The sequence below is a fragment of the Silurus meridionalis genome, chromosome 17, assembly GCF_014805685.1.
Source record: "Silurus meridionalis isolate SWU-2019-XX chromosome 17, ASM1480568v1, whole genome shotgun sequence".
Taxonomy (NCBI): Eukaryota; Metazoa; Chordata; class Actinopteri; order Siluriformes; family Siluridae; genus Silurus; species Silurus meridionalis.
In genome coordinates, this window is record NC_060900.1 from 6,371,503 (window position 1) to 6,397,442 (window position 25,940).

The 25,940-nt window shown below is 37.4% G+C and overlaps 2 protein-coding genes across 2 annotated transcripts; one reads left to right on the forward strand and one right to left on the reverse strand.

Annotated features, from left to right (window-relative positions):
• The first annotated feature begins 1,358 nt into the window (after positions 1–1,358).
• nppa (natriuretic peptide A) lies at positions 1,359–2,829 on the forward strand. The gene is made up of 2 exons (XM_046871537.1): positions 1,359–1,537; positions 2,018–2,829. The coding sequence occupies exons 1-2, from the start codon at positions 1,424–1,426 to the stop codon at positions 2,312–2,314; spliced, it is 411 nt and encodes a 136-aa protein (XP_046727493.1). The 5' UTR covers positions 1,359–1,423; the 3' UTR covers positions 2,315–2,829.
• Positions 2,830–8,296: 5,467 nt separating this feature from the next.
• Positions 8,297–25,887, reverse strand: clcn6 (chloride channel 6). The gene is made up of 23 exons (XM_046871077.1): positions 25,783–25,887; positions 23,643–23,702; positions 23,484–23,549; positions 22,570–22,635; positions 21,763–21,829; positions 21,546–21,652; positions 21,080–21,206; positions 20,765–20,832; positions 19,567–19,625; positions 19,330–19,462; positions 19,020–19,133; positions 17,583–17,749; positions 17,336–17,453; positions 16,981–17,110; positions 16,486–16,639; positions 16,098–16,254; positions 15,228–15,334; positions 14,347–14,533; positions 12,966–13,123; positions 11,524–11,680; positions 10,934–11,041; positions 10,543–10,668; positions 8,297–9,012 (listed from the first exon to the last, which is right to left on the reverse strand). Exons 1-23 carry the CDS (start codon positions 25,864–25,866, stop codon positions 8,932–8,934), a joined length of 2,601 nt encoding a protein of 866 aa, XP_046727033.1. The 5' UTR covers positions 25,867–25,887; the 3' UTR covers positions 8,297–8,931.
• Positions 25,888–25,940: the final 53 nt, after the last annotated feature.

The following is a 25,940-nucleotide window of genomic DNA, read 5'->3' on the forward strand; positions in this document are numbered from 1 at the left end:
AGCTACCAGTTGGGTTCCTCCAAGTGGTTCAAATCAAATCAAATCAAATTTTATATGTCACATACACATACATACAGGGTACGACATCCAGTGAAATGCTTTGGTTGCTCTTTAATGTATCCCAGGTTTTGACTGATCTGCATTTTCATTTTCCTATTACCTTGGTCATGGAATCATTTGCAAAATAATTTAAAATTAATTAATTTATATTGATTGATGCATTTTAAGGCACATGATCATTTTTAGTATCAGACCTTTGTGTCAAATACGTGTTTTGTATGTTGTATTTTAATTTGAATGTGCGTGCTTTAATGTTGAGTTTTGCATGGATTCTACATTGGCCAAATATAGCATTATAGAGATTACTCAGCTCAAGTGGGACTTCCTGGTAAAATAAAAAGTAATAAATGAGATCTAACCAACCTTTGCAAGGCAACTATTCATTATCATTATGATTAAAGCCATGCTAGTTCACATTCATTGTTTAGAAGTCATATTACTCATTATCTGCTCTGAAGTATAATCAAACTAAATAATGTATATACAGTACATACATGTAGGTTCTTCAGCTTTAACTAGTGAAATGAGTTAGCATGGCGTTTACATTTACATTTATGCAGTTTATTCAAAGTGACCGACAATTATCTCATGCAATGAGAAAGTAAGGGATTAAGGGTCCAGTAAAAGGGGCCTGGTTTTGCTGAGATTTAAACTCCCACAGCAAACCTTCCAATCAGAAGTCAATTTCTCATTATCAGTTGTGGAGACATGATAAAGCAGTCTGGTAAGTAAGTTAAAATCCCAGCATTGCCAAGCTGCCATTGCACTAAACAAGGCCCCTAACCTTTACAAAAAAAATTTATTTCCAACAATATCACCTGCCTTTGTCTTAAATTACACTGTGGATTCAATCAGATTTTTCTTAATAAACTAATAAAACCAAGCCACATACTTAAGCACGATGGTCAAACGATTTCTTAACATATTACTGAGATAAGGGTTTCTCAATCTAAATATAGAACGTCTATGGAACGCCTGACCAACCAAATAGTATATTTAGTATAGGTTGAAGTTATCAGTTCTGACCTAATGCTCCAACAGCGCAAGGCATGTGTAGTGGACGAATGCCTGATGATGGGTGTCACAACTTCTTCCTGCCCTCAAAAACTGCCCCTGAGGTCACTGACTGTTTGTGTTTGCCTCGTTGCCTACCACAACCTCTCTCAAAGGCAAATCAAGTAGCACCAAACAGCCACTTAAAAGGAAATCTACCACAAGAACCTATCACAGGCGAGGTGTTGGAATGCACTTCACGTGGCTTGTGAAAAGATGAGTCTTGGATGGTCTAGTGTCCCAATAAAAGAAGGAGTCACGCACACAGCCATCACAGAAAGTTACAGTGAAGTCTCAAAGCAAGCCAGGAATGATTAAAGGACTTATACTAGTAGGACTTCTGGTCCTGCTCTGTCATGAGCTAACTGTTCAGGCTCATGAGTTGAGTAGGCACAGCTCTGCAAGCAGCATGGGCAAGCTCAAGGTAAGTTCAAAACCATAGGAAACAATGGGTTTTTGTTTAATTTCTTTAATAAAATTTTGTTGATGAGATATTTGGAATGAAGAGTTGGCACTTGATTAATTAAACTTAAGTTAAACAAAAAAATGTACCTATGCAACCATTGCAATAGTTTGCTCCTCAGCTACTGTAAATGATCCTGCACATGAAATTTGTCTGTCTATTGCTACCTGCATTGTTTTTTAATAGAAAAGTGTAGCAGTAATGGCAAAAAAGTACAAGCATAATACTTAAAAAGCATGTGAATCTACACCTAATAGCCTTGACTAAAAAATATTTAAAAAGAAAAAGATAGTTGGAGAACATATGCAAACCAGGGCCAATCATGGACTACAACTGCAGAATGTAAAAAGACCCATTTATTTTCAAGATGACCATTTTTTTTCTAACACCCATTAAACCGTTGAGTCTAACAGTGCACCTCTTTCATGCTGTGCTCCTCAGAATTTGCTCCAGCAGCTTGAAGAAGCCTTGGTAGCCGAAGAAGACACCGAAGGTGCTGTGGATTACGAGGATAGGAACATAGCAGTAAGTCAAAGTCAAGTTTCTCCAGGCAGGGAGAACCAGGCTGCTGCTCCAGCTGAGGACAGCAACACTGACGAGGGACTTGAGATGCAGAGGAAGCGTCTCATGGATCTTCTACTGTCTACAAGGAGCAAGAGCTTCTCCGGCTGCTTTGGAGGACGGTTGGACCGCATCGGCTCCTCCAGCAGCCTCGGTTGCAACTCCATGAAAGGTTAAAACTTCGATTAAGCTCGGTCGAGAGACTGGATCTGTCTGAAGCTCATGAGGACAGCATGCACAACATGTAAAAAACATGCTGAAAAACTGTTGAACTGGGCAAGCATAACTATAGGAGATTGCTGTGAAAGTGTGAACGTAATTCAATGATTAATAGTTCTAAGATTTCAAAAGAATTTTTCCGCCTTATTTGATCGGTTTTAATTTGAGCACAGCTTGTGTCTGAAGATCTATTTATTAACACGGAGCACTGAGAGCTAATGGATGCATCACTGATTTTCTTTTTTTTTTTTTATAGAAAAAGAATATCATTTTGTCTCTGTATTCACAATGTACTTACCTGGGGACTCACTGTCGGAGTTTTAGTTTGTTTATCTATAACATTCTTCTGTTTCGACCATTCTCTTCCTCATGCACATTATAATCTACTTGTATGTACGTCTTTCTCTTTCTGGTCAGATCGAAATAACTTTGAACTGTCTCAGTGTGAATAAATAAATCAATACTTTCTATTGTCTCAGTGTGAATAAAGTTTTATTTATGAGATCCTCAGTGTAGGTATGTATGTATGTATATATATATATATATATATATATATATATATATATATATATATATATATATAGATATATATATAGATATATATATAGATACACACCTAGAATTAGTCTCGACTCAAGGCACTTTAGCATGTTATCAAATTCGAATCTGATCAGCATGAGGTAAGCAGGGTCAAAAATCCCATTCCCACCTACTAATTCTGGATATCTAACAAAGTTTTTCCTAATGGACTGGTCTTATTAGGGGACATATCTCTAAATTGTGACTAATGAAACCCTGACTAATGGACAAAGCTTAATAGAGGGTGCAGAGCTTTAACAGAACAAGACCGTGTAGCACAGCAGGTGGGTCATTAGCATTGTTGACACCTGCGCTAACCTTTACTGAAAAGCCTGAGCGCCACTGACTTTAATCCTATTATCTCAGCCCCGAAGAAGCCACTCCTGATTACATTAATAATGCTTAGGTTCTCCAAGCACGCCATGCCAGACGTCTATGATTAGAAACCGGTCCATGTTTCCGTTCGTTTGAGACACCCGCCTCTTCAATTTCTAACAGACTGTCAGTGGCTCATCTCCACAAACTTTTTCAGCTTCTCAAATTACCCCAGGCCGCTCAGTCCGCGAAGCGCTATTAACTGTCCTGTCCAATTACGTGTTATAAGTGTGATGGTGGAGGAGCCAGGCTTTGGTGTACCTACCCCACACCTGCTGAAGGTGAAGACTGTGGTGGACTTGAAGAAGGAGTCCAGAGAGATATTGAACCACCACCTGCTTTTCATACTGAAGTCATGATGAACTACTACTACCTTTGTTCATCGTTGTATGCTTTGTATGTTTGTATTTGCTATATCCTGGTCAAAAAAACAGGGGTGGAAAGATTATAAAACATACTCCTGACTTCAATAGAACTTATATTAATAGAACTACATTTTCATAATCGCCATAACAACCCTCAAGCTACTAAACCTACTGCAGAAAGGTAATATTAGCTGGCTATTAAGTTAGCAAACTCACATTAAATCATACCTATTTTACAGCAAAGATGCCCCTTAACCATCATGCCAAACAGTACAGACAAGCTGTAGCCTCGCTCAGATATTATTAACACAAAATGCAACCTTTTCTGAATATTGAAGTGGCATCTCAAGTTAATGTTAAGCTTTCATACTGTCTTACATACAGTCTTTCATAAAAAAATAGCTAGCTAGTCTAACTCAGCTAGCTAATGGCTTTCCTGTAAATTTTTTCTCAGGTTGTCTTTAAAAGGTGAAATGAATATTTTCCACAGGATTTTGTTTATACACTGCTGCTAATAATTTGATGTCTGTAGACTTTGGAGAGCAAACTATTTTGATCGGGTCAACTGCTGAAACAAATGTACAGTAGTTTGTTACTTTTTACGTTCTACTTTCAAAGATACAGGAACATATAATATTTACATTAATATTAACACAATATTAAAATTTCCAGGAAACCGTTCAAATGAATTAGCCTCTAATGCAATGACGTGGCCAGTGTATGAATACATGGAGACAGCTGGAATAAATTGAACCTCATCAGAAGACGTGTTTCCTTGGCACAGGGTATTAACTGTCCAGTCAGGTTCATCTATATCAATTTAAGCCTCCTACTCAAACATCAACCTCAATTACAAGCCCCCAGTTCTAACAAATGGCACATATCAAACATAGATTTATGTCGGAAGCTCGTTAGTTCCCTGCTTTGATTAGACAGAGCTCTTGGGGGAGGCTACACTAAAAAGATCACAGCAGAATATTCCACTGAGGGATGTCCGATTACCGTCTGACACATCATTAGTCTCATCTCGGAAATGTCCACGTAGTCTGACACATCAACCTCCGCTAATGGAATGCACAACAGTTGGACAGCTGTTGCGGTCAGGTTCAGGCTGATCAAAAGCATCACTGAGAGGGACTAGTAGATGTTTTTTTTTAATACAGTAAAGAAAGCGAATCCATTTTCTTTTCTTCTAATTTCATACTTTAGAATTAGATTTTCAGGAATTTTGGCTGGTTTACTCTTTCCTTAATGTTTTATGTCCGTTTTGTTAATGTTTGCTAAGAAGAGACGTGTGTTTCTCCCCCCAATCTTTTCTAGAACAAACATCGAATGCAATGTTGGTGCTAATCGACTGCTTTGAAACTTATAGAAGATTCTTCCCACAAGCTATCAGACTTCTTAATACGAGCATGCCCATCCAACTTGTATCATAAGTCTCTTATGCTCAATTCTCCTTCACGATCAAAATTGTGCTCATACTGCATTTGCACCTTACGCTGCCATCGTCACTGTTACTGTTTTTGGATTGGTTATTGTCATACCTCTTTACATTGCATACAATTGGTACTTCCCCTTTGCACATCTAAATATATTTGCTCTATTTTGCTTCCACTTTATCATCATGATATTATATATTGTTTTTTTTTTAATTCATAATCCCGTTTATCTAAAGTAAAAATCTCTGAGCAGCCGATCAGGTTCGCATTTCACTGCAGGTTGTATTCTGTATATAACGACGTTTCTGACAAATAAAAAATCTTAATCTTGAATTTAGATCTAATACGTTTGTGGTCTTTAGTTTCTGAGCTGAGTCTGGAGATTTTCCTCCTGCTACTCGTTAGAACATTCAGGAAAACTGGCTAAAGGCATCTTAAGATGTCTTTCTTACATTTATTCTTACAGGAATAAAAGATTGTCAAAACCACTCACCATGGTGGGACCTTATTGTGAAAATACCCTATGAATACTATATTTACAAAGCTGACTTGAAAGCATGGAAAGCATAGTCAAAATTGGCAATTAGTTTAATAGACATTAAAAAAATGAAAGAAAAAAAAATTAATTGGTAGGAGAGTCTTTTTTTAGGAGCTTGCAGTAATGTTTATTACAATTCAGGTAAAGGCACAGGACTTTGCATCACTCTTAATGCAGGTCAGTTACAAAGTAAACAAGGGAGGACAACTGGAAAATAAAACCAGATTAGCCGAAGCCAAAAAGTGTGCACTGTCTTTCAGGGGGTTCAGGGGGGAAAAGCCTGGTCTCTGGTCATGAGCTGCTAAGAAATTGTCATTCCCTCAAAAAATGTACATAGGATCTACACATATATAATAGTAAAAGCCGAGGTTAAATTAATTTTTATTTACAAAAATCAGAATTAAGATGTAACCTTCTTACTAGTCTCTCACAACTCCGTCAGTACAGGTGCATGCTTATGAATCTCTGAATCAGATGATCTTGAATTGAATAAAACAGATAGATGAAAAAAATACAGATTTTTTAAATAAATAAAATATCCTGAATTTCCCATGTGCAAATGTATTGAAATTCAGCACATGAAGTCATGGACAGATCAGTGTAGTCTATAATGGTAGAAGACAGGAGACAAGATTTACAGGTACCTATATGCTTATACACTATATGTACAAAAGTATTTAGACACCTGAATTTTCCAATCATATCTGGTTCTTCCACAAACTGTTACCACAAAGTTGCAGGCACACAATTGTATAGGATGTCTTTGGGTGTGATAGCATTACATCTTTCCCTTCACTTGAACTATAAGACCCAAACCAGTTTCAGCATGACAATGCCCCTGTCCATGAAGAAATGACTTACATGGGTGGAATTGGAAGATCTTGAGTGGCCTGATATAGAGCTCTGACTTCAATACTACTGAACCTTTTTTGAATGAATCGGAACGCCGACTGCACCCCAGGCCTCCTCACCTACATCATTACCTAACTTTACTAATGCCCTTGTGGCTGAATAAGCACAAATGTCCACAAGTACACTCCAAAATCTAGTGGAACATCTTCCCAGAGGGGTGGAGGTAATTATAAAAGCAAATTGGGACCAAATGTGGAATGGAAAGGTAAACAAAACATTTTGAACAAGAAGACGATGAGCAGAAACAGAAGAATATCAAGATCGCTCCTTTACAACGTACTTGATTCACATTGTATGCGTTAGTCAATTACACCACCCGAAAGACAATCGATGGAATAATATATATATTAAAAAAAAAAAAAAAAAAAGTTTGAGATTGGACTTTTCATCCTGTTGCTTTTTACTTATTCACGTCGCCAATATAATACTGATTGGTTTGTTCCATAATAAAAAATAATAATTACGCAGACATTTCACAGATGCTTGATCTTAAATATAGATTGGAGTAATAAAAACAATAATGCTAATAAAACACACAAACAAGGAATGCTTAGTGTACACACGCTGTACACGTGTCAGCGTAGCATAGTTCCAATACTATGTACATCATTACACCAAATGAATGTGAATTATGGAGGCTAAAAGTGGCTTTTCCTTCTATCACAGTATTAGACACAACATGAATAACCTGTCCTTCTGTGGTGATTTGATCAGTTCAATGATACAGACACACCCTGAGAAAGTATTTTTCTTCCTTCCTGTAACACTTTTTTCCTCTAAGAGAAAGTCCAGTCTGGTAAACATTGTACAGTACGATGTGTAATATACCCCTAGTCTTCCTGTAAGCTGAAATGACATAATTCAGTCTTAAATGTGTTTTGAGTTGAATCCGTAGCTACTACGTGAGCATGTAGACACGCTGATATGTTCCCCTGTACAGCGAGAGAGCAAAAACACAAAACGTGCTTACTCTAAACTCACTCATAATAAATTTAAATGAATCATAAAAAAAACGAAATGTTTGCCAGTTAAAACCATTTGTAACTATTTAACAAATGCCTCTGACAAGAAGGATTGAAGTGCATATTCCATCCCTCCCACTCAAAAACACACTGATGGTCAATTGCTTGCGATTTGATCATGTGACAACAAAAGAAATCCTACCAAAACTTTACAGAAACAGTCGGAACAGTCCGGAAAGCTACCTTCGAGACAGACTTTTTGTTGAGGCACTTTCTGGATTGTTTAATGTTAAAAAACTTTGTATTAGTGATTAGACCGACATCAAAACCAGACAAACTACGACATTACTGTTTTTCATAACTGTCATGACATTGCCTTGTGCCATGATCTTTCTCAGAAGCTTTGACTCTTAGCAAATATAGCTGCTTATATATAAGAAAAGTTATATTTAATAAAAAAAATGTAACAATTTATAAGAAAAATAATGTCATGGCATATTTCTGCTCAAAATATTTTTTATTCATTATAAATTTGATATATTTATAACTTATTAAAAATAAATTTGGGCAGAAATATGGAACTTAAAAAAAAAAAAAAAAAGGTGAACAGCTAATATAAACATAATATATATAAATTTCAAGTAAGCAGCTTGTTTTTTTGTTCTCAGTACAGGGAAACCAACCTATATTCCCATAGTCCTTGCATTTAACACAGTATATATTACACATACAGGGGAAAAAAAAACAGTACATTAAAAAAAATAAATAAATGAGCTTGTACACATTTAGTTTTAATCGCAATTTGACACCTGACTTGAAATTAGGACATTTATGAAGGAGCTAAATCATATACGAAAACACTGCAGGGTGGACATGCGTATCTATACCCACTATAATGATATGATGTATTGTTTTAATGCCATAATTTCTTTTCTATCTGGCCTCATTTCAGCCATTACATTCTGAAATGAACATTTAGTGCAAAAGCCTATTAACACAAATATGTCAGAAAACAAACAAAAAAATGTAAAAAAAGAAAAAGTGCAGGATTTGGAAAGCAAGGTGAAAGTTCAGTTCATATATTACATGAGAATGTGGGCAGCGTTTAATGTTGAGTTCGTGTACAGCTTTTAAATTTGTATGATAAAGTCTGTGTGTGAGTGTGTGTGTGTGTGTGTGAGTGTCAGTCACTATGAACTTGCTTTACCGTGTTGTAGTGGAAATAGCCAGGAAAGTCCGAACAGTGAAAGCTGCATTTCTATCCAAGTCCAATTTGAGATGTGGATCCCTCACATGTGCACACACAGACATACAACACACACACACACACACACACACACACACACACACACACACACAGGACTGTCAGAGCTGCAGCAGATAACGGATGAAGCGAGAGCTCATCTCAGATGGTGATGGAATGCTGTCTAAGCTTAGCCATTAAAAACTCATGGGTCAAGTTGTGCCTTGTAATGATTCCCACAATCTGAAAAAAAAAGAGATGAAGAATGAAGAACACCTTTACACCTGTTTATACATGAAAAAACAATCCTATCTAATCTTTCTCAATCATGTGGCAGCAGTTCCATGCATACAATTATGCAAATAAAGTTCAGGAGCTTCAGTTAATGTTCTCAATGACTCCGACATGGTTAGTGCCAGAGGAGTTTGTTTAAGTATATGGGGTTAGGGTTACACTGATCTCCAAAGATTTTAACAGGATGACGAGAGGTCAGAGTTCAACAGCCAGACTGGTTTGAGCTGACAGGAAGGTTACATTAACTCAAATAACCACTCTTTATAACAGTGCTGTCCAGAAAAGCATCTCAGAATGCTTTTGTATCTGAGCCTTGAGACATATGGTCTAATACAGCAGAAAACCACTGCACACCAGAGGTGAGCCGTGTATATCACACCTAGGCCTTCAATGATGTTCCACCTAAAGCAATCCACCTCTTAATACCATCATTTTGATGCCACATCTATAAAAAACATCAATATTATACAGAAAGGCAGTATAACATTGCGCTGCATCACAGACAGGTATCTCATGCAAGCTAGAACCGTTTCCATTAATGAAACAAAAAGCCCAATGGACACAATTCAACAAGTCTCTTTTCACTGCAGCCACAACTGCACCGCCCGCATACGTCATCTCCGGAAGAATTAGTATTAACCTAACAAAAAGACACCAGGTTTTCTGTGCTTTAAGTTTTCTTCCTAAGGATTTTAAATAAAGGCAAATGGTGTGTTTTTGTGCAAATTCTATGGGATAGAAAACATAAAAGTATAAACGTTTTGTGAAAAAGCATAACTGTTTTGAACTGCTTTGGCAGTTTTTTAAGAAAATGCCCTTAGAAGTATATCTGTGACCAAATTAATTTTTTCTGAGGCATTGTGCAATGTAAAAACAGCTATTAAATCCACATAGATATATATTTGAGCTTGAGTTTGCTACAGATGTGGTAATCTGACTAGTGCGCTCTCTGACTATCCAATGAAAGGATGTAAAAATGCCAACATTATTGTACGCCTGCCAGATTCCCCCGGTGTCGCTAACTCGAAATCTGATTGGTTAAAGCAACAGCTGCAAGCAACATGTACTTTACATTATAGCTGCCTGCACTGTTGATTCTGAAGGTCTCTGGCAGACCTTCCTGGCAACACATGATTTTATGGTGGAAATATTGAATAGAAGCTCTAACAAACACACACTACTGGATTTTATATTTATATATATATATATAAGTCAGAGATTTGGACTGCCACTGCTGTGCATTAGTTAACTGTAAATGTTAAACAAAAAATAAAGTTTGCCTAAATATAAGTATGCCAATGACATGTTTGACTGACTGGAAAATTTCACGAATGAGCAGGGGTACAGGTGTTCCTATTAAAGTGTATGACTGTTACAATATGAACAGGAATGTCCCCAAACCAAGAATATACATGCAAATCTTTAGATCAGTCATAATTTGTCATCGTATACATTTATCAGTGCTTGACGAAATAGTACCTCTCCTACTGCATTGACCACAGGCAGATGCCGGAGCCCCATAGTCCTGAACAGGTTAAAGACCTGAGAGACGTGCGTGTTTGGAGAGACTGTGTACGGACTTGGGTTCATGTACGGAGTCACATCCTGTGTTAAAACATAAACAGGCATGAGTGACCAACAGGAAAGACTGTGTAGAAATAATTAGGCTAATTAGTTCTAAGAGTTTAAGCAATAAACTATTATTAGAGCAGACTCACTTTAGTGAAAATGCACTCCGATCATAATTAATAATTAATTAGTTACCAATTAATATTATATAACATCACACTCCCTCTCTCTCTCCTTTTCCATCTCACTTTCTCCTCTTTTAGGTGAACGTGTGGAGCAACCGTTCCAAAGAGTGTCTTACCACGATCATGCGTGGGTTGAGGAGGGCGAGGTCTAGATCGTGAATGTCAGGGAAACGTGGGTAATCCTCAGTCATCTCGGCGTACGAGAGACGCGGCTGAGATGCGCTCTGCAGGAGAGCAAGAGAGTGGGTTAGATAAAGAGGGAAATAAACAACACCCTTTGTAGCTTGGAGTAATGTTTTTGTGAGGCGTCAGATCTGTGCTTGAGCTAATGGGATTACATTTTAAAAAAAAGAAAAAAAGCATTGAGAAAATTTGAAATTCAAATTCCAACAATGCCACTGCTAACCATGGCCAACTCAGCCATTGTCTCTGGTTGGGATGGATGATATACACTCACTCCCTGGTCAATTATAACAACAGTAACCAAACATTCGGGTCTGTGAGATTATACATACGAATAAGGAGAGGAAATAATAAATTACACATATTATAGCTAAAACAGAGATTGGAATTGATTGGAATTATTGAAAATATGGTGATTGTGATCATATTGAATACTCCAACTCTTATGCCCATTATGTTAATTTGGTAAAAATATGCGATTATGGAGAATGCAGTGAACGTTGCGATGAGAAGAAACACTGACCGACTGGTTTTCGGCGTAACACACTCCGCGAATGAGCAGGTTAACGAGCTGCGAGCGCAGGATGAGGCCATGAAAAGTGAGTGGGCGGAACCGCTCCTCCATACTCCACTCCTCACTGGGGGACTGATCCGGGTACAGACTGGGGTACGGCACATGTCTGTCCGAGACAATACAGCTGAAGTACTGAGTGTGTGTTACTGTATCTTATAATATACAGTGTATAATAAATAAATAAGCAATTGAAGAGTAATGTAGAAAATAATATTTGAGTATAAATTGAACAACTAGAGATTGGTATCAGTCTTAAAAGCAAAACTGTTTCGGTTTTCTTCTGTATTTTCATGATCTAGTTTATGTTGATAATTTTATTTTTGCCTATAACAATGGTGTTATGTTCACGGTGTCTGCACACAGACGAAAATAGCAAAAAATACGGTGTGTTCGCTCTAGAATGCGAGCTCTCTAGCTATTTTGGACTCTGTTAAACATTATTAGCTTAAATTATGTTTTTTTTTTTAAGTTTCTGCTCCTGAAACTTGTGAGTTTGCTACAGGAGTCAGGCGACATGAATGTCAAACTATCCTCACATGAAAGTAGAAAGTGGCAGCCCCTGAAGGCAGAGCGCTATTTAACGAGCCGTGACAAACGCCATGCTCTGGTGAAACATTATGCGGCTTCTCTCAGAGCCCAAACTGCAATATGTTACTTATCAGATGATTCGAAGTAGCTCATACAATCTCTTGTCAGCTTATACAATTTACTAACTTCCTACAAGGCCGTTTGTACAGTGAACAAAAAACAGACGCTATTAAACTGTAACATGTAGTCCATTTCCATAACACCTTTTTAACAAATCGGTCCTGAATAATCATTAAGGGGCGCCAATACTTCTTTGCGAGCGCTCCTGTAAGAATGAAGAATAATGTAGGACTTTAAATGGAAATAACTAGATTTTGCCTATTTGATTTTATATTGTAACTATAAGGCCAATTGTGGGCTGCATAAATATTATTGCTCAATATAAAGTCTTACACGACATAAAATAGAACTGATAACAGAATGTACGTGGGTAGAAATGACATTTGCAGCTTCAGTGCTTCTTTATGGTGCATTGTAAAGACAGAAATAAATAAATTACTGCAATAAAATGTGCAAAATAATACATTTGTGTAGTGTTCCATTATTATTGACATCTTATTTAGACCGCTTAATTATCCCCCAAAAGGGGCAGGGATGACATTTACTCTCATGATAGAAGATCAGATATGAAGCTTGTAGGACCAAAAAAAACTATAAATAATCCATGTTGATTAATACACAGTGGAAATGAATGAACTGACCTATTTCTTCCAAATGACATGGAAATAGTGAAAGTAACATGTTAGAATTTGGCAGCTTGATTATTTCAAAGAAAGTGTGTTCCAGCATTACACACTGCTTACCTCCTGTCCAGCATCTGCTGCAGGATGTCCTGACCTTCCTCAGCTAGCTCCACCCCTACCTGCTCATCACACATGTTGCGCAGTTCACTGGAAGGGTACGATTTCATCGACTGGCACCTCCGTCTCTGCTCCCCTGCCCGTGTCAACACACTTGTTTTCTAAACAGGAAGGCAACATGCTTTATATAGTTATAAAACCATACCTTGTTCAGATCCTTACATCAAACTGAAATGACACAAATTGGAAAGATGTATTAAAATAGGAGGAAATAAAAAAGCTCATAGGAAATGTAGATGTATTTAAGAAAAGATGTGATAAACAGTAAGCTGTGTTAATTACGTTTGGTCACAGTAATAATTCTCTCATACACTTTCAAAACAAAAGTTTGTGGACACCTTAAAGACCATAAGATTTGCATGTGATCTTTGAACATCCGTTTGAAATGTACTCCCCTATTTTCTTGCTACTCTTCTAGGAAGATATTCCACAGAGTTGTGGAGTGTGGATGTAGAGATGTCTGCTCATTCAGTCACAATGGCAATAGTAAAGACACAAGGTGCTGATGAAGGCGGAGCAGATTTCCAATTCATGTCAAAGGTGTTCACTAAGGTTGAGGTCAGAGTTCTACAGCAGGCCACTTCAGATCTTCCACTCCAATCCATGAAAAGCATATCTTCATGAAGCCTGATTTGTGCAATGGGGCATTATCATGCTGGAACAGGTTTGGGTCTTCTAGTTTAAGTGAAGGGAAAATTTCATGCGACCGCTTCCAAATTGTGCTCCTTAATTTTTGTGGTAACAGCTTGGGGAAAAACCACATATGGCTAGAAAAGTCATGTGTCCCAATACTTTTGTCCTTATTGTGTATCTAAAACCTAAACGCTGGCTCAATGCTTGTTTCTAATAGACAGGTTTTTACACATGAACAACCAGCTACATCATCAAGGGTAAGAAAAATGTATAAAAAAAAAAAGAAAATGGTTCAATTGCTCCACCTTGTGGACAAAAACAATACTGCAGGAAATAAAGCAGGACTTCGAAGCTGATAACTAAAGCAAATAATAAAATAATGTGTGTGACAGAATTTAGATCTTCATATCCTGATGTTAAAATAACCACATATCCTTATTTAAGATATAAAATATATAATTAAAAATGAGAATGGTGGGGAAAATGATAGTGATTATTATCCAGCCACAATACCCCTTATAGTAGCTTATTCCTGACATAATTGATAGACATAACTATGGCAAAAATATACTATTTTGAAAAGCTTTGAAGGAGTTCAAAGTTTTAAAAGAATATTCCTTTTAATAAGCAATTTAATCTACATGTAACCTGTAATCCGTTGTCATTATCCTGCCAATGACTGAACCCGTACCTTAAATCTGATGTTGTTGCTGACTAAGATGTTCCCCTTCATGAACTCTTTTTCATTATCACGGTTTTCTGTGACCACAGGGAAGGCGTGATACACGGTGGTCCTCAAGATGCTGACCAGTGACTGGATGCGTGTGTGGGGATACACATAAGTCAGGTTGGGCTCCATGATGTCGCTGGCGATTAGTCTGCGAGTGGGAATGAGATTAATGATCAAAAATACATAGTCCCATGTGCACGTCCTTATCAAAGCTGCGTCTTTGGCTTATTTAGTTTCCTGAATAATTGCCTGTCCACAACAGGGGCTTGAAAAACAAAAAAACACCATTGTGCTTTAAATCTACACATTATGAAGTTTCAGGAGGACGTTTCCATTGTATGATGGAATATTTTAGGAGTCTTCCCACAAGCTATCACACTTTTCCGTCTGAACTATCGAATGAGCATGCCAATCTAAACTATCCCATAAGTCTCTTATGCTCAGTTTCCCCCCCCAATCATACTTGTGTCATTCTGCATTTGCACACAGCACCTTATATTGTTACTGCTTCTGGTTTTGTTATTGTCATCATTTATTACACTTTATACAAGTTGTACGCGTTTTTTTTACTAATTTGTACATTTGTAACTACAACTTTATCTTTATCTAATAGATTCAATCTTATTTTATATTTATAGTTCCTTGTATTTAATGCACATTTTTCTGAGTTGCTGATCAGGTTTACATTCACTGCAAGTTGTATTCTGTATTTGACCATGTTTGTACCATAAAATCTTGAATAATTTTTTTCATTAGGAGGACTTTTTTTTATAATGTCTGATTGCATGTAGTATGGAATGAATGAAGAAACAATAAGAAGAAATAAGGAAAAACTGTCTCACTTGTCCATTTCTACTTCCGTCTCCCACTCGAGCAGTGGCACTCCTCTCAGATGAATATGAATATCATAAATACCTTTATTAAATAAATCTCCTGTCCATTTGGCCACCTGAAAAGAAAAAAAAAATTGTAGAAAAAGCAAAAAATCTTGTTTGAAACAATGTGCATTGTAAAAAATGAATTGAAAAATTTACTGAAGTCATTCTTAGAAACAATTTTTATTTGTACATTAAAACTTCATGAAAGATATTTTACCCATGTAAAGGCTAACTAGAGCTGCAACAGCTAATTGATAATAATCGATACTACAATTAGATGTCAACGAATGCAGTTATCGATTAGTTGGGCTGTTCAAGTTACGGGTTAGCAGGAAACAGGAAACGCTCACGACATATTGATGGAATCAATTAAAACGCTGCGTACAAACACTAAATCTAACAGCAGCAGTAAATGTTTACATTTCTAGTCACTGTTGTGGTTTTCAGAATGCTAATTGCACACAAATTTGTACACCAATGCATATTTTTCCATTCTTTTTAAATCAAGCTTGTTGGCTTGCTGCGTTTCTCCGTTCCATTCTCTTTTCAAAGCATTTTGTCAACAGGTAACTTATGTTTTGAAATGTGATTTACTGCGTCTTTACTACGGTCAAATGTTTGTTTTCAATGTTCAATGTTTTTAATGTTTGTATGTTAAGCTACATATCTGGTTTTTGCATTTTTAAGTTCACTTTTATACATAAATAAATACATAAAGGGTTCTATATGGTTATAATAGGCAAAGCAGCCTTTTTAAACGATTAATTTGGGAAACAATTAATAGTCAGATTAACCGATTATTAAATAATCGTTCATTGCAGCCCTACTTCTTACCATTAGTGTAATCATGATGGGAAGACCATACGTGATCTCGTTGGTTGATTCGATGAGGATGACTGTCAGGCTGATGGTCATGCGCACCACGCCTCCCAGAAAAGCAGCTGCTCCAATCAGAGCAAAAGTCCCAGAGTATATGTGCATACTAAAATTCCTGAAGCATAAAAAAAAAAAATTATAATTTCACACTTCCAGTGTGTCAAAAAAAGTAGGAAGTAAACCAGGGACAAAATGACTGTGGTATATAAAACAGAGGTCAAGTCAAAAGAAATACTTGTACCTAGATCGGGACTTACATTTATTCAGTGGATTTATTTCCTACTTGAAAAATATCTCAAGATCTACCAAATAAAAATAGTTATATATTATATACATATATATGTACATTTTGAGGATGTTGGCCACTAGGCGCCCAAAAGAAGCTCCACACAGTAGTGAAGGGACAAAGAGTCCACTAGGGACCGAGACGCCATACGTCCAACAGCTCAGCAAGAAGTACAGCACAAAGAACAGTGAGAGGGTGACCGGACTAAAGGTGGCTAGAAAAAATGAGAAAAATAACATTGTAATTAGAAATACATGTCGATGTTAAAAGAAATGCAAGTCTTCATTTGCATTGTATCCAGTTACGGGTTTCAGTGCCAGACATGTGGTCAACAGTTTTAATAACTAACTTTATCATCACCTCAGCAGATGTTATTAAGTGTACAGTTAATTACGGGTTAATTTATAAGAAACTCTGGCTGACACACAATGCTTTCGAAATTTGCCCTCAAGGCACCAAGGTTAATTAGACTTTCTCGCTAAATGGTTGTGTGTGTATGTGTGTGTGTGTTTGTGTGTGTGTGAGAGAGAGAGAGAACCATCAACACCGTCTCACCATCTTGGTGGAAAAGCTGATGAATTGCAGTCTCCTGAGGGTTGAAGAAAAGAGTTGCCATGTCATTGTAGGTCTTGTTGGAGCAGAAGAACCGTCGTATCGTCGAGTTCACATCCTCATTTCCTGACACCTAAAAGAAAATAATTTTTTTTTTAAATAAATTAATGTAATCGAAACTACACAAATACATGTAACCCATCAAAGATAAATCTCTGCAAATAAATTTTAACTTTTCCTCTATGTAACTATATCTTTATTGTGTATATTTCTAGAGATTTTAAACATTCGGAACACTTTACACATAAATCAGGAAATAAATGAGAAAAATGATTTCTCTGTATATTGCTATACTAACTAGCACGGTCGTGTTGTTGGATGCTGGTGAGACCAAATCCCTGCACTCTCCCAGGGTCATGGAGGCCACGAATATCACCACGGTAGTGACCAGACACACCAGGAGACTCTCCAGCACCCTGAGCATCAAAAAGAGTCAGTTGAAAATCAGTACAAAATCAGGTTTTGTCCGTTGAAATCAGCTTTTAGGAAGCTTTTTTAGAAGAGAATTACAGCCAAAACAAAAAGCACTACGTTAGAACGTGTACCTAATGAATTTGGCTTTGGGGTGGACGTTCCTCATGCGGTACTTGGCGAGTCGCTTATTGATGCAGTTGAACATAGCTCCGAGCAGGCCGCCCACTAAACCCATCAGAACGAAGAAGGCCAAGTCCGCTGCTGTCCACAGGTGACACTTCTTATCCCCATCTGCACACTAAAGAAGAAACATCCACAACAGGGTTCTAATTAATAGAGGTGACAGGTTTTTTCTTTTTACGCCACTGTATTGTCAAGTTGCCACTCTTGGGCCCTTGAGCAAGGTCCTAAACACTCTGTACTCTAGGTGTGCTGTATTATGCCTGACCCCGGCTTCCTAATATCGGTGGGATTTAAGAAGTTAGTATTTTACTGTCCTGTAATGTACACGTGACAATTAAAAAGCTGCTTTACATTAAATGTCATGTAATTGTGAAGTTTGCACATTTTTTTCTATCCGTGGTGTCACAGCCACCTCAGGCGATCTCAGGGAGCTGTGTTCTCTCCCATATCAATCACGGAGACTCAACCTGTAAGCTCAGTGACAGCAATTTTCTCAGAATGTGTTTTCCCACCCTGGGATGCACCTGGCTTCATGTGTCTTGTGAAAGCCTTCACCCTTCTGGATTTGTAGTTGTCCTCTTAGTGGGTGAGAATTAGCAAAGACCGAATTAGGGAGCATCCAAAATGTTCACTTGGGCAGAAAGATTTATCCAAATGCTTAAGAGAAAATAAAAACCAATTTTTCTTCTGAATTCAGCCCCCCCGGTATTACTTAATACCAGTGGAAAACCTCTGAAAAAGGTTATTACTACTTCACTACATTTTTATTTCAGGGAAAAAAAAAAAATCCATTCTGTGAATACATAAATTGTATTAAATAACCTGGCACAGGCACAAATCTGTAACCCCACAGTATTGCACAAAATAGAGGAAGTGGTAACTCTGTGGTTAAGATTAGAAAGTCTTCCGATCAGAAAGTCATGATTTGAAATCCCACCACCACTAAGCTGCCAGTGCTGGGCCTTTGAGCAAGACACTTAACCCTCAACTGCTCAGTCGTATGAATGAGATCACTGTTAGTCACACTGAATAAATGTAAATTGTGTGGAGTAAGTGTACTCTCCAACCACCGGATCAGGACCCACTATCAAACAATAAATTCTTGCAACCAGGTCGCAAGAACATGCGCAAAAACATATCTGCAAGATACATGCAGATGTGGTGATGATACTGTTGGATTAGGTGGAAAACCGCTGTTCAGATCTTAGATGAATCATAGATTCATATTTAAACTTTTAAAATTTAGATACATTAAAAAAGGAGGATTTTTACTTGTACTGGAGTAACATTTAACTTGTACTTTTATTCATCCACCACATTTGAATACAGAAAATTCTACACTTAAAATGTCTTTTTTTTGGTAATTTATTTAAATGCCCTTTTACCTTAAACTCTCCGAAGTTGAGCAGGCCAGGGAGCTGGAAGGAACCCCATTTGTTATAGTTGATGCCAGAGCGAAAAAAGTTGAGCGTGAAGGTGGCCGACATGGAGCAGAACAACTACAAAGTAAGCAAAGAGATTAGATGAGATTACTTTTTATTTCAGTCTGCTGTTTTGGTGTATTAAGCATAGGATATTTTCTACCTGTCCCATCATTATTAAAAATAAAATATACTACTGTAGACTACAAATTCAAATGCTTTAATAAAAACTCCAGCCTCTGAGCATTTCCATAGGTGTCAACTACTTCCTCACCACTTTCCATGTCAGAGCTTGATTCCAAAAAGACGATCCTTCCTCCAGACTAAAGAGCGTACCCCCAATGGGAGCCCCAAATGCCGCAGCCACTCCTGCTGCCGCTCCCGCAGACACAAAATCCCTCTTATCCCTGATAAAAAAAAATCCCTGCTTCATTAATTCAGCAGCATAAGCCAAAAAGGTAAATCAGCATCAATAAAAGTATTTGTGAGACGGCTTCAGTGAATTTCTCACCTGTCACTACGGAAGTAGGGAAATTGAAAGCGGATTTTCTTGAAGGTGATGCTCTGAAACTAAACGGAAGCAGTTTTAAGACAAAATCTATGAAATGTAAACAAAATCTCTCAAAAAAATAAACTCATTTACATTTATGGCATTTGTCAGACGCCTTTATCCAGAGCGACTTATAGTTATCTCAGTTATACAGCTGGGCAATTGAGGGTTAAGGGCATTTAAGGGCCTTCAACAGTGGCAGCTTGGTGGTGCTGGGATTTTAACCCATGACCTTTCAATCAGAAGTCCAACATATTCAATTTCCCTGTATATTATATATATATATATATATATATATATACACATACATATACATATACATACACATACACACACACACACACACACACACACACACACACACACACACTATATATATATATATATATATATATATATATATATATATATATATATATATATATATATATATATATATATATAATATTTACTTCTATTACAACAAAACCCTTGGTGGTAGCTCGTTGGTTAAGGCTCTGAGTTAGTGATCCAAAAATCGGGGGTTTGAGCCCTACTGTTGCCAAGTTGCTACTTATGGGTCCTTGAGCAAGGCCCGTAACCCTCTGTGCTCCAGGTGGTGCTATGATATGGCTGATAATGCGCTCTGAGCCCAAAATTTCACTGTGCTCATTTTCATACAGCAACTACACAATTGGTCCAGGTTCAAAGGTTATATTAATGAACTAGTTGAAATATTTATGATGGATAGCAACTTGCTATTTTAAATCTGTTTGCAAAGAAATGTTCATGAAACACTTTTGAAAGGGGTCTCCATTTTTCACGACAAAGGACTTTGTGGTTTTGGGCAATATGAGATATGCTGTATTTTTTTTTACTTCCAGTAGACAGAGAAAGGAAGAGAGGCTGGTGAGGCTACGACTCTTTATAGCTGCTATAAAGTAAATGATAACACAAACGTTAAACTTAAGTATGAACACATATGAAATACATTATTCAAAAATGAATCAGAAATCGTCAGCAATGGCAAACTGCTTTGTTGAAAGAAAAAGAAAACACTTCAGCTGTTAATAAAACAACATAATTTTAAGGGTGGTAACCTTATCATATGCATTCTTTATGTTGATTATTACCAATCACAAGTGTTTTATTACTTTATTAAGAACATGTAACGCATTACCTGGGGGAGTCCAGCCCCTACAATGGCTCCACTGTGTATCATGGGTCCCTCTTTCCCCACAAACAAACCTGAAATGCATCACAATAAACATTCTCAATCAATGGACATGCCTGTATACCAGCTGGTGTATACAATGATTTTTTTAAACTGAAAATGAATGTATCATAATTTCTGGTGATATTAAAGAAGCTGTTTGTATATTTACAGACCTCTTCAAATTAAATTTATTTTTTTAATATCTTTGGTGTATTATAGAGCTATACACACTTTTTTAAATCATAAACCGCAGCTTTAACTAAGCAGTATTTCGCTAACCTCCAGCTACGGCGAACAGAACCCCGACGGCTTTGCACACGAATGTGCGCAATCGCACGATGCCGGGAATCTTCACACCATTTAGGTAACTTTTGATTTCTGGAATACCTGATCCAGCTGCCACAGGCTGAAAAAACACAATGTTGGCATTAAAAATAACACAAACAATGTCTGGTTCTTCTTCTTCTTCTTTTTTTTTTAAACAAGTACAATAAAAGGAAGTAAATCCTATTTAACAGGATGAAAAATTTACTATGTTAAAGCTATGAGGAATAAGAAATCCAATAATGACCTCTGAACATTAAACATGATTCGATTTAGATCCCCATTTTGAGGCTAATGTAGTGATGTCATTTATTTCCCAGCCTCAGGATTGAAGGCCAGCGATGTTTTCAGGCAGTAACATGATAAGAGCACACTGAACACATAAGATCTGATTACTAGAAAAGTGTAAGGACTCGGTTACCTCGATCAGAACCAGGATGCTGGCTATAAAGACAAACGCCATGTTGAATGCTAGGAGTTCAAGCAATGACAAAGCAAGGCAGCCTTTTTCACTGCACTCCTCCACAGCTAAAAGACAGGCTAAGGTAAACAGTTTAGTTCATGAGATAAAACTCACAATCCAGAACATATTAGTTAGTATTCAAAAACACACAATTTCAATTCATTGAGAAGGATACATGATCCAACCAGTCTGAACTTCAGCTGGGTGAAAAGGTGCACGAAGAAATCGACAAACACACCAATCTAAAAAGAGAAACTTTAGTTTGAAGCTAAAACATTCATACTTTATTAAATATATAGTACTTATATGGAACATCATATAACACTCCTAGTATTGTTTATGCTAATAGTAAAATTGATGTCTCTCTCTCTCTCTCTCTCTCTCTCTCTCTCTCTCTCTCTCTCTCTCTCTCTCTCTCTCTCTCTCTCTCTCTCTCTCACTCTCTCACTCATATATATATATATATATATATATATATATATATATATATATTTCATACACTATATGAACAAATGTATTGGGACACCGGATTCAAGCCGTATGTGGTTGCTCCCTGAACCGTTACCACAAAGTTAACAATATCCAATTGTATCAAATGTCTTCACTTGAACTAGGAGACCAAAGCTGTTCCAGCATGGCAATGCTCCAGGGCACAAAAGCCAGCACCATAAATATATGGTTTACTTAGATTTCAGTAGAAGATTTTGAGTAGACTTATGAATTGGAACTCTGAATGCACCTCAGGCCTCCTCATCTCGCCTACATCAGCATGTGACTTTACTAACACTCTTGTGGTTGAATGAGCACAACTAGTCATATCCACACTCCGAAATCTGGACGAACATATTCCCAGAATAGTGCAAGTTCCTGATCATGAAAGGGGAACTAAGTGGGGAAAAATTATGTTCAAAATGCACATATGATTCTAACGATCAGGTTTCCACAAATGTTTATTCATATAGTGTATCATAACTTAGCATACCAGGCCTGTAGATACTCCAATAGCAAACACCAACATCCACTTGACAGCTTCATACTTTTTGGCTTTCTGGAAAGTAAGAACAAACATAATTCATACAACCAATGAGACAACAACTGATTGAGAAGCAATTGTGACAGAAAAACCCTGCAGCCACTATGAAATATTAATAGGAAAGAAGGCTGCTGTTATTATGTTAGTAATCGAGTATTCTAACGATTATTCCAACGATTATTCGAAGAAGTAGTTCGATGCTTAATAGGAGAATGAAAATACAGTAAGACAGGCCTCTTAGTCATTTGTTTTTCTTTTTTTTTTTTTACAGTGCGTTCAAAAATCCCCCTTTGCAGTGGCTGCATAGAGTAGGCTATGGGAAACTGTTTGTTTAATGAAACTCAATTAATATATTAAATCTCGCACAGTATCGTGATGTGGTTTTCTTGTCTCTGGATTCGTGTATTTATTGCCAGCTTTTAAAAAAAATGAGTTTCACTAGCTGCTCCATGAGGCCACTTCGGCGAGACTTTTTGAATGTACTGTATATAAATAAAAATATCAAAATCGATTTCAAACTACTTAAAAAACGGTAATCGAACTGTACGGTGTTTTCTTTATGTTTTAGTTTGAAATTATCTCAAATTTTTTAAATTTGCCATTTTATTTGGTCGGAATCTTCTCCTCGCCCTTCGCTGTTTTCTCCCCGTTCCTCCATTTTTTCATTCTGCAGTGTCTTCTGAGTTTACCTGCCCAGAGCACTCCATTGTTTAGCGGGAGGTGCGCCAGTATTAATGGTCCGTAGGAAACACAGTGCTCCGTGTTTAGTTATATGGACTAAACTAAACATCGAGCCAAATTAATTTTAATCATTCGAATCGAATTATTCGAGGAATCGTTACAGCCCTAATAGGAACAGATACCTTGTTGTCCATCCCCTCCAACACCTCCACATATGGCTCATTAATACAGCGGTCATAATCCAAACTCTGCAAAAAATAAGAAGCATTAAAACAAGTCTTTGTATTTTTAAAAGTTTTATATTTAAACCAGGCTTGAGTTTAAGATTTTTATAGTCTCACCTCGTAGTCCTTGCGTGGTAATATTTCATCTTCGTCTTCCCTGGTTTCGCCCAGAATCGTCTACGAAACAGTTATAAAATGACACAATGTCTCACAATGCCCAACATAACTCATTGACATTTAAAGCCCTTTTTATTTATTGTAAAAACACTATATTGGAAATATTCTTGTTTAGCTTGTAAGATATACAAGAATATTTCCAATATAGTGTTTCCACTTTTATCCATTTTTAATACGGACAGGAGTATATGTTGTAACACCAATGTCAGCTTTATATTAATGCAATTCCATTAACAAAGAAGTACCTATAGGCATTGATATGGTGTACATTTTTGTGGCGAAGCGATAGCTCAGTGGTCAAGGCTCTGGGTTACTAATCAGGCAGGGGTTTAAGCACTACTATCACCATCAACAGCTCTTGGTCCCTTAAGCAAGGCTCTTGACCCTCTTTGCTCCATGGGGGCTGCATTATGGCTGACCTCAGTACCCTAACATCGCTGGGATATGCGAAGAAAGAATTTCACTGTGCTGCAATGTGACAAGTAAAAAGGTTTCCTCTTGGTTTCCTTCAATTAAATTTTCTGCAATTTCATGGAAAAAGTCCCCATGCCAAGGGAGAGAACTGAATTGTAGTTGTAGTCGAACATAAGGAACACATGCCAGGCTGTGTTGTTCAAGAGTAACTCTGCTTTGCACCAAGCTTTATCGCACCACCTTGCGGTGCATTATTTTCCTCTAACTGCATGTTTTATTTCTATATTTAGAATTTTTTTGTTCTTATAAAAGCATCCAAATCAAAGTGACATTTAATCGTAGGAATGTGTCTTAATTAATAATGATCTTATATGACTGATTAACCTGAAGTGAGATCAAATCAATCAGATCTTAAAAAAAAAAAAAAACATTTTTGGTTTTCTATACAACTGCAAAAGAGAAAAGTCTGGTGTTTTGTATTGTTTGTAATAGTCATAATATCGCTGTCATTTTAGGAGAAGAATCGTCCTAAATTATGCATCAATTTTGATTAACAGAAAGTTTTATATGTGAGGTAGTGGACATGTACAACGACCAGGCATAACTTTATGGCCACCAATCAGGCATAATATTATGACCACCTGCCTAATATTGTTTTGGTCCCCCTTCTGCTGCCAAAACAGTCCTAAAACAATCACGCTTTAACAGCATTAACTTGTTTAGCAATTTGAGCTACAGTAACTCGTATGATGGATTGGTCCACACGGGCCAGCCTTCGCTCCCCACGTGCGTCAACGAGCCTTGCCTGCCTATGACCCTGTTATCAGTTCACCACTGTTCCTTCCTTGGACCATTTTTAAGAGAAAGATACTGACCACTGCAGATCGAGTTGCAGTTTTGGAGATGCTTTGACCCAGTTTTCTATCCATCATAATTTGGCCCTTGTCAAACCTGCTCAAATCCTTAAACATGCCCATTTTTCCTGCTTCCAACACAACAAATTTAAGGACAAAATGTTCACTTGCTGCCTAATATACCCCACCCATTAACAGGTGCCATGATGAAGAGATAACCGGTGTTATTCACTTCACTGCTCATAAGGTTATGCCTGGTGGGTGTTTATGGAGTAAGGAGTCTTTAGGGATTCAGCCCTACAGAAGAACAGCTTGAGTTATTGACGTGGACTAAAGTCATAGAGCCAGATGGCCAATTATTTCTAAACAAAGGGCCACAAGCAAAGCACAGCCTGTTCTTTCAGTGGTCCAAAAATATTTTTAAATTCAGAAACATAAAATAGAGAAATGAGCATTCTGTTGTTATTTACAGATTATTATCCTGGTGTTCACAAGCCAGGTGTAATAATCAGAGACTAAAGCATCATCTATCAACCAAGTGAAGTTGAGAGCTGACTAATCATTATTTACTTTAAAACCAGACACTCTGATAACTTCAGGGAAAGTCCAGGCTGGACATTCGGCATCATTCTTGTTAGATGATCTGTTCCGTTGTGTAGAATGAAACCCAGGGGGTGGATCCTGGAGTGGAAGCTCTGCTAGCTAGCACCGTGCAAAACACACACAATATCCGTAACCACATTTACAGAATGGTGCAGCTGATTTCCCCTATACTGTCCAAAACCACACAATTCAGTAAGTATAAAACCTACCAGCTCCTCCGGCGTTCTGGTTTCTCCCTCCCTACAACAGCACTGACAACACAAACAGCTCCCACAACACGCCATCTTCAGCATCACACACTGGAGGGAATGCCACGCGCGTCACGTGACGCGCAGGGACGCCACTGGAGGTTATTTAAGTAGCTTGT

Coding starts and splice junctions, on each gene's coding strand:
- nppa (XM_046871537.1), top strand. CDS start 1,424: ATGATTAAAGGACTTATACTAGTAGGACTTCTGGTCCTGCTCTGTCAT. Junction 1,538..2,017: donor GCAGCATGGGCAAGCTCAAG/GTAAGTTCAAAA, acceptor TGTGCTCCTCAG/AATTTGCTCCAGCAGCTTGA.
- clcn6 (XM_046871077.1), bottom strand. CDS start 25,866: ATGCTGAAGATGGCGTGTTGTGGGAGCTGTTTGTGTTGTCAGTGCTGT. Junction 21,830..22,569: donor TTGGAGTATCTACAGGCCTG/GTATGCTAAGTT, acceptor TTCTCTTTTTAG/ATTGGTGTGTTTGTCGATTT. Junction 21,207..21,545: donor GCATCCTGGTTCTGATCGAG/GTAACCGAGTCC, acceptor GTGTTTTTTCAG/CCTGTGGCAGCTGGATCAGG.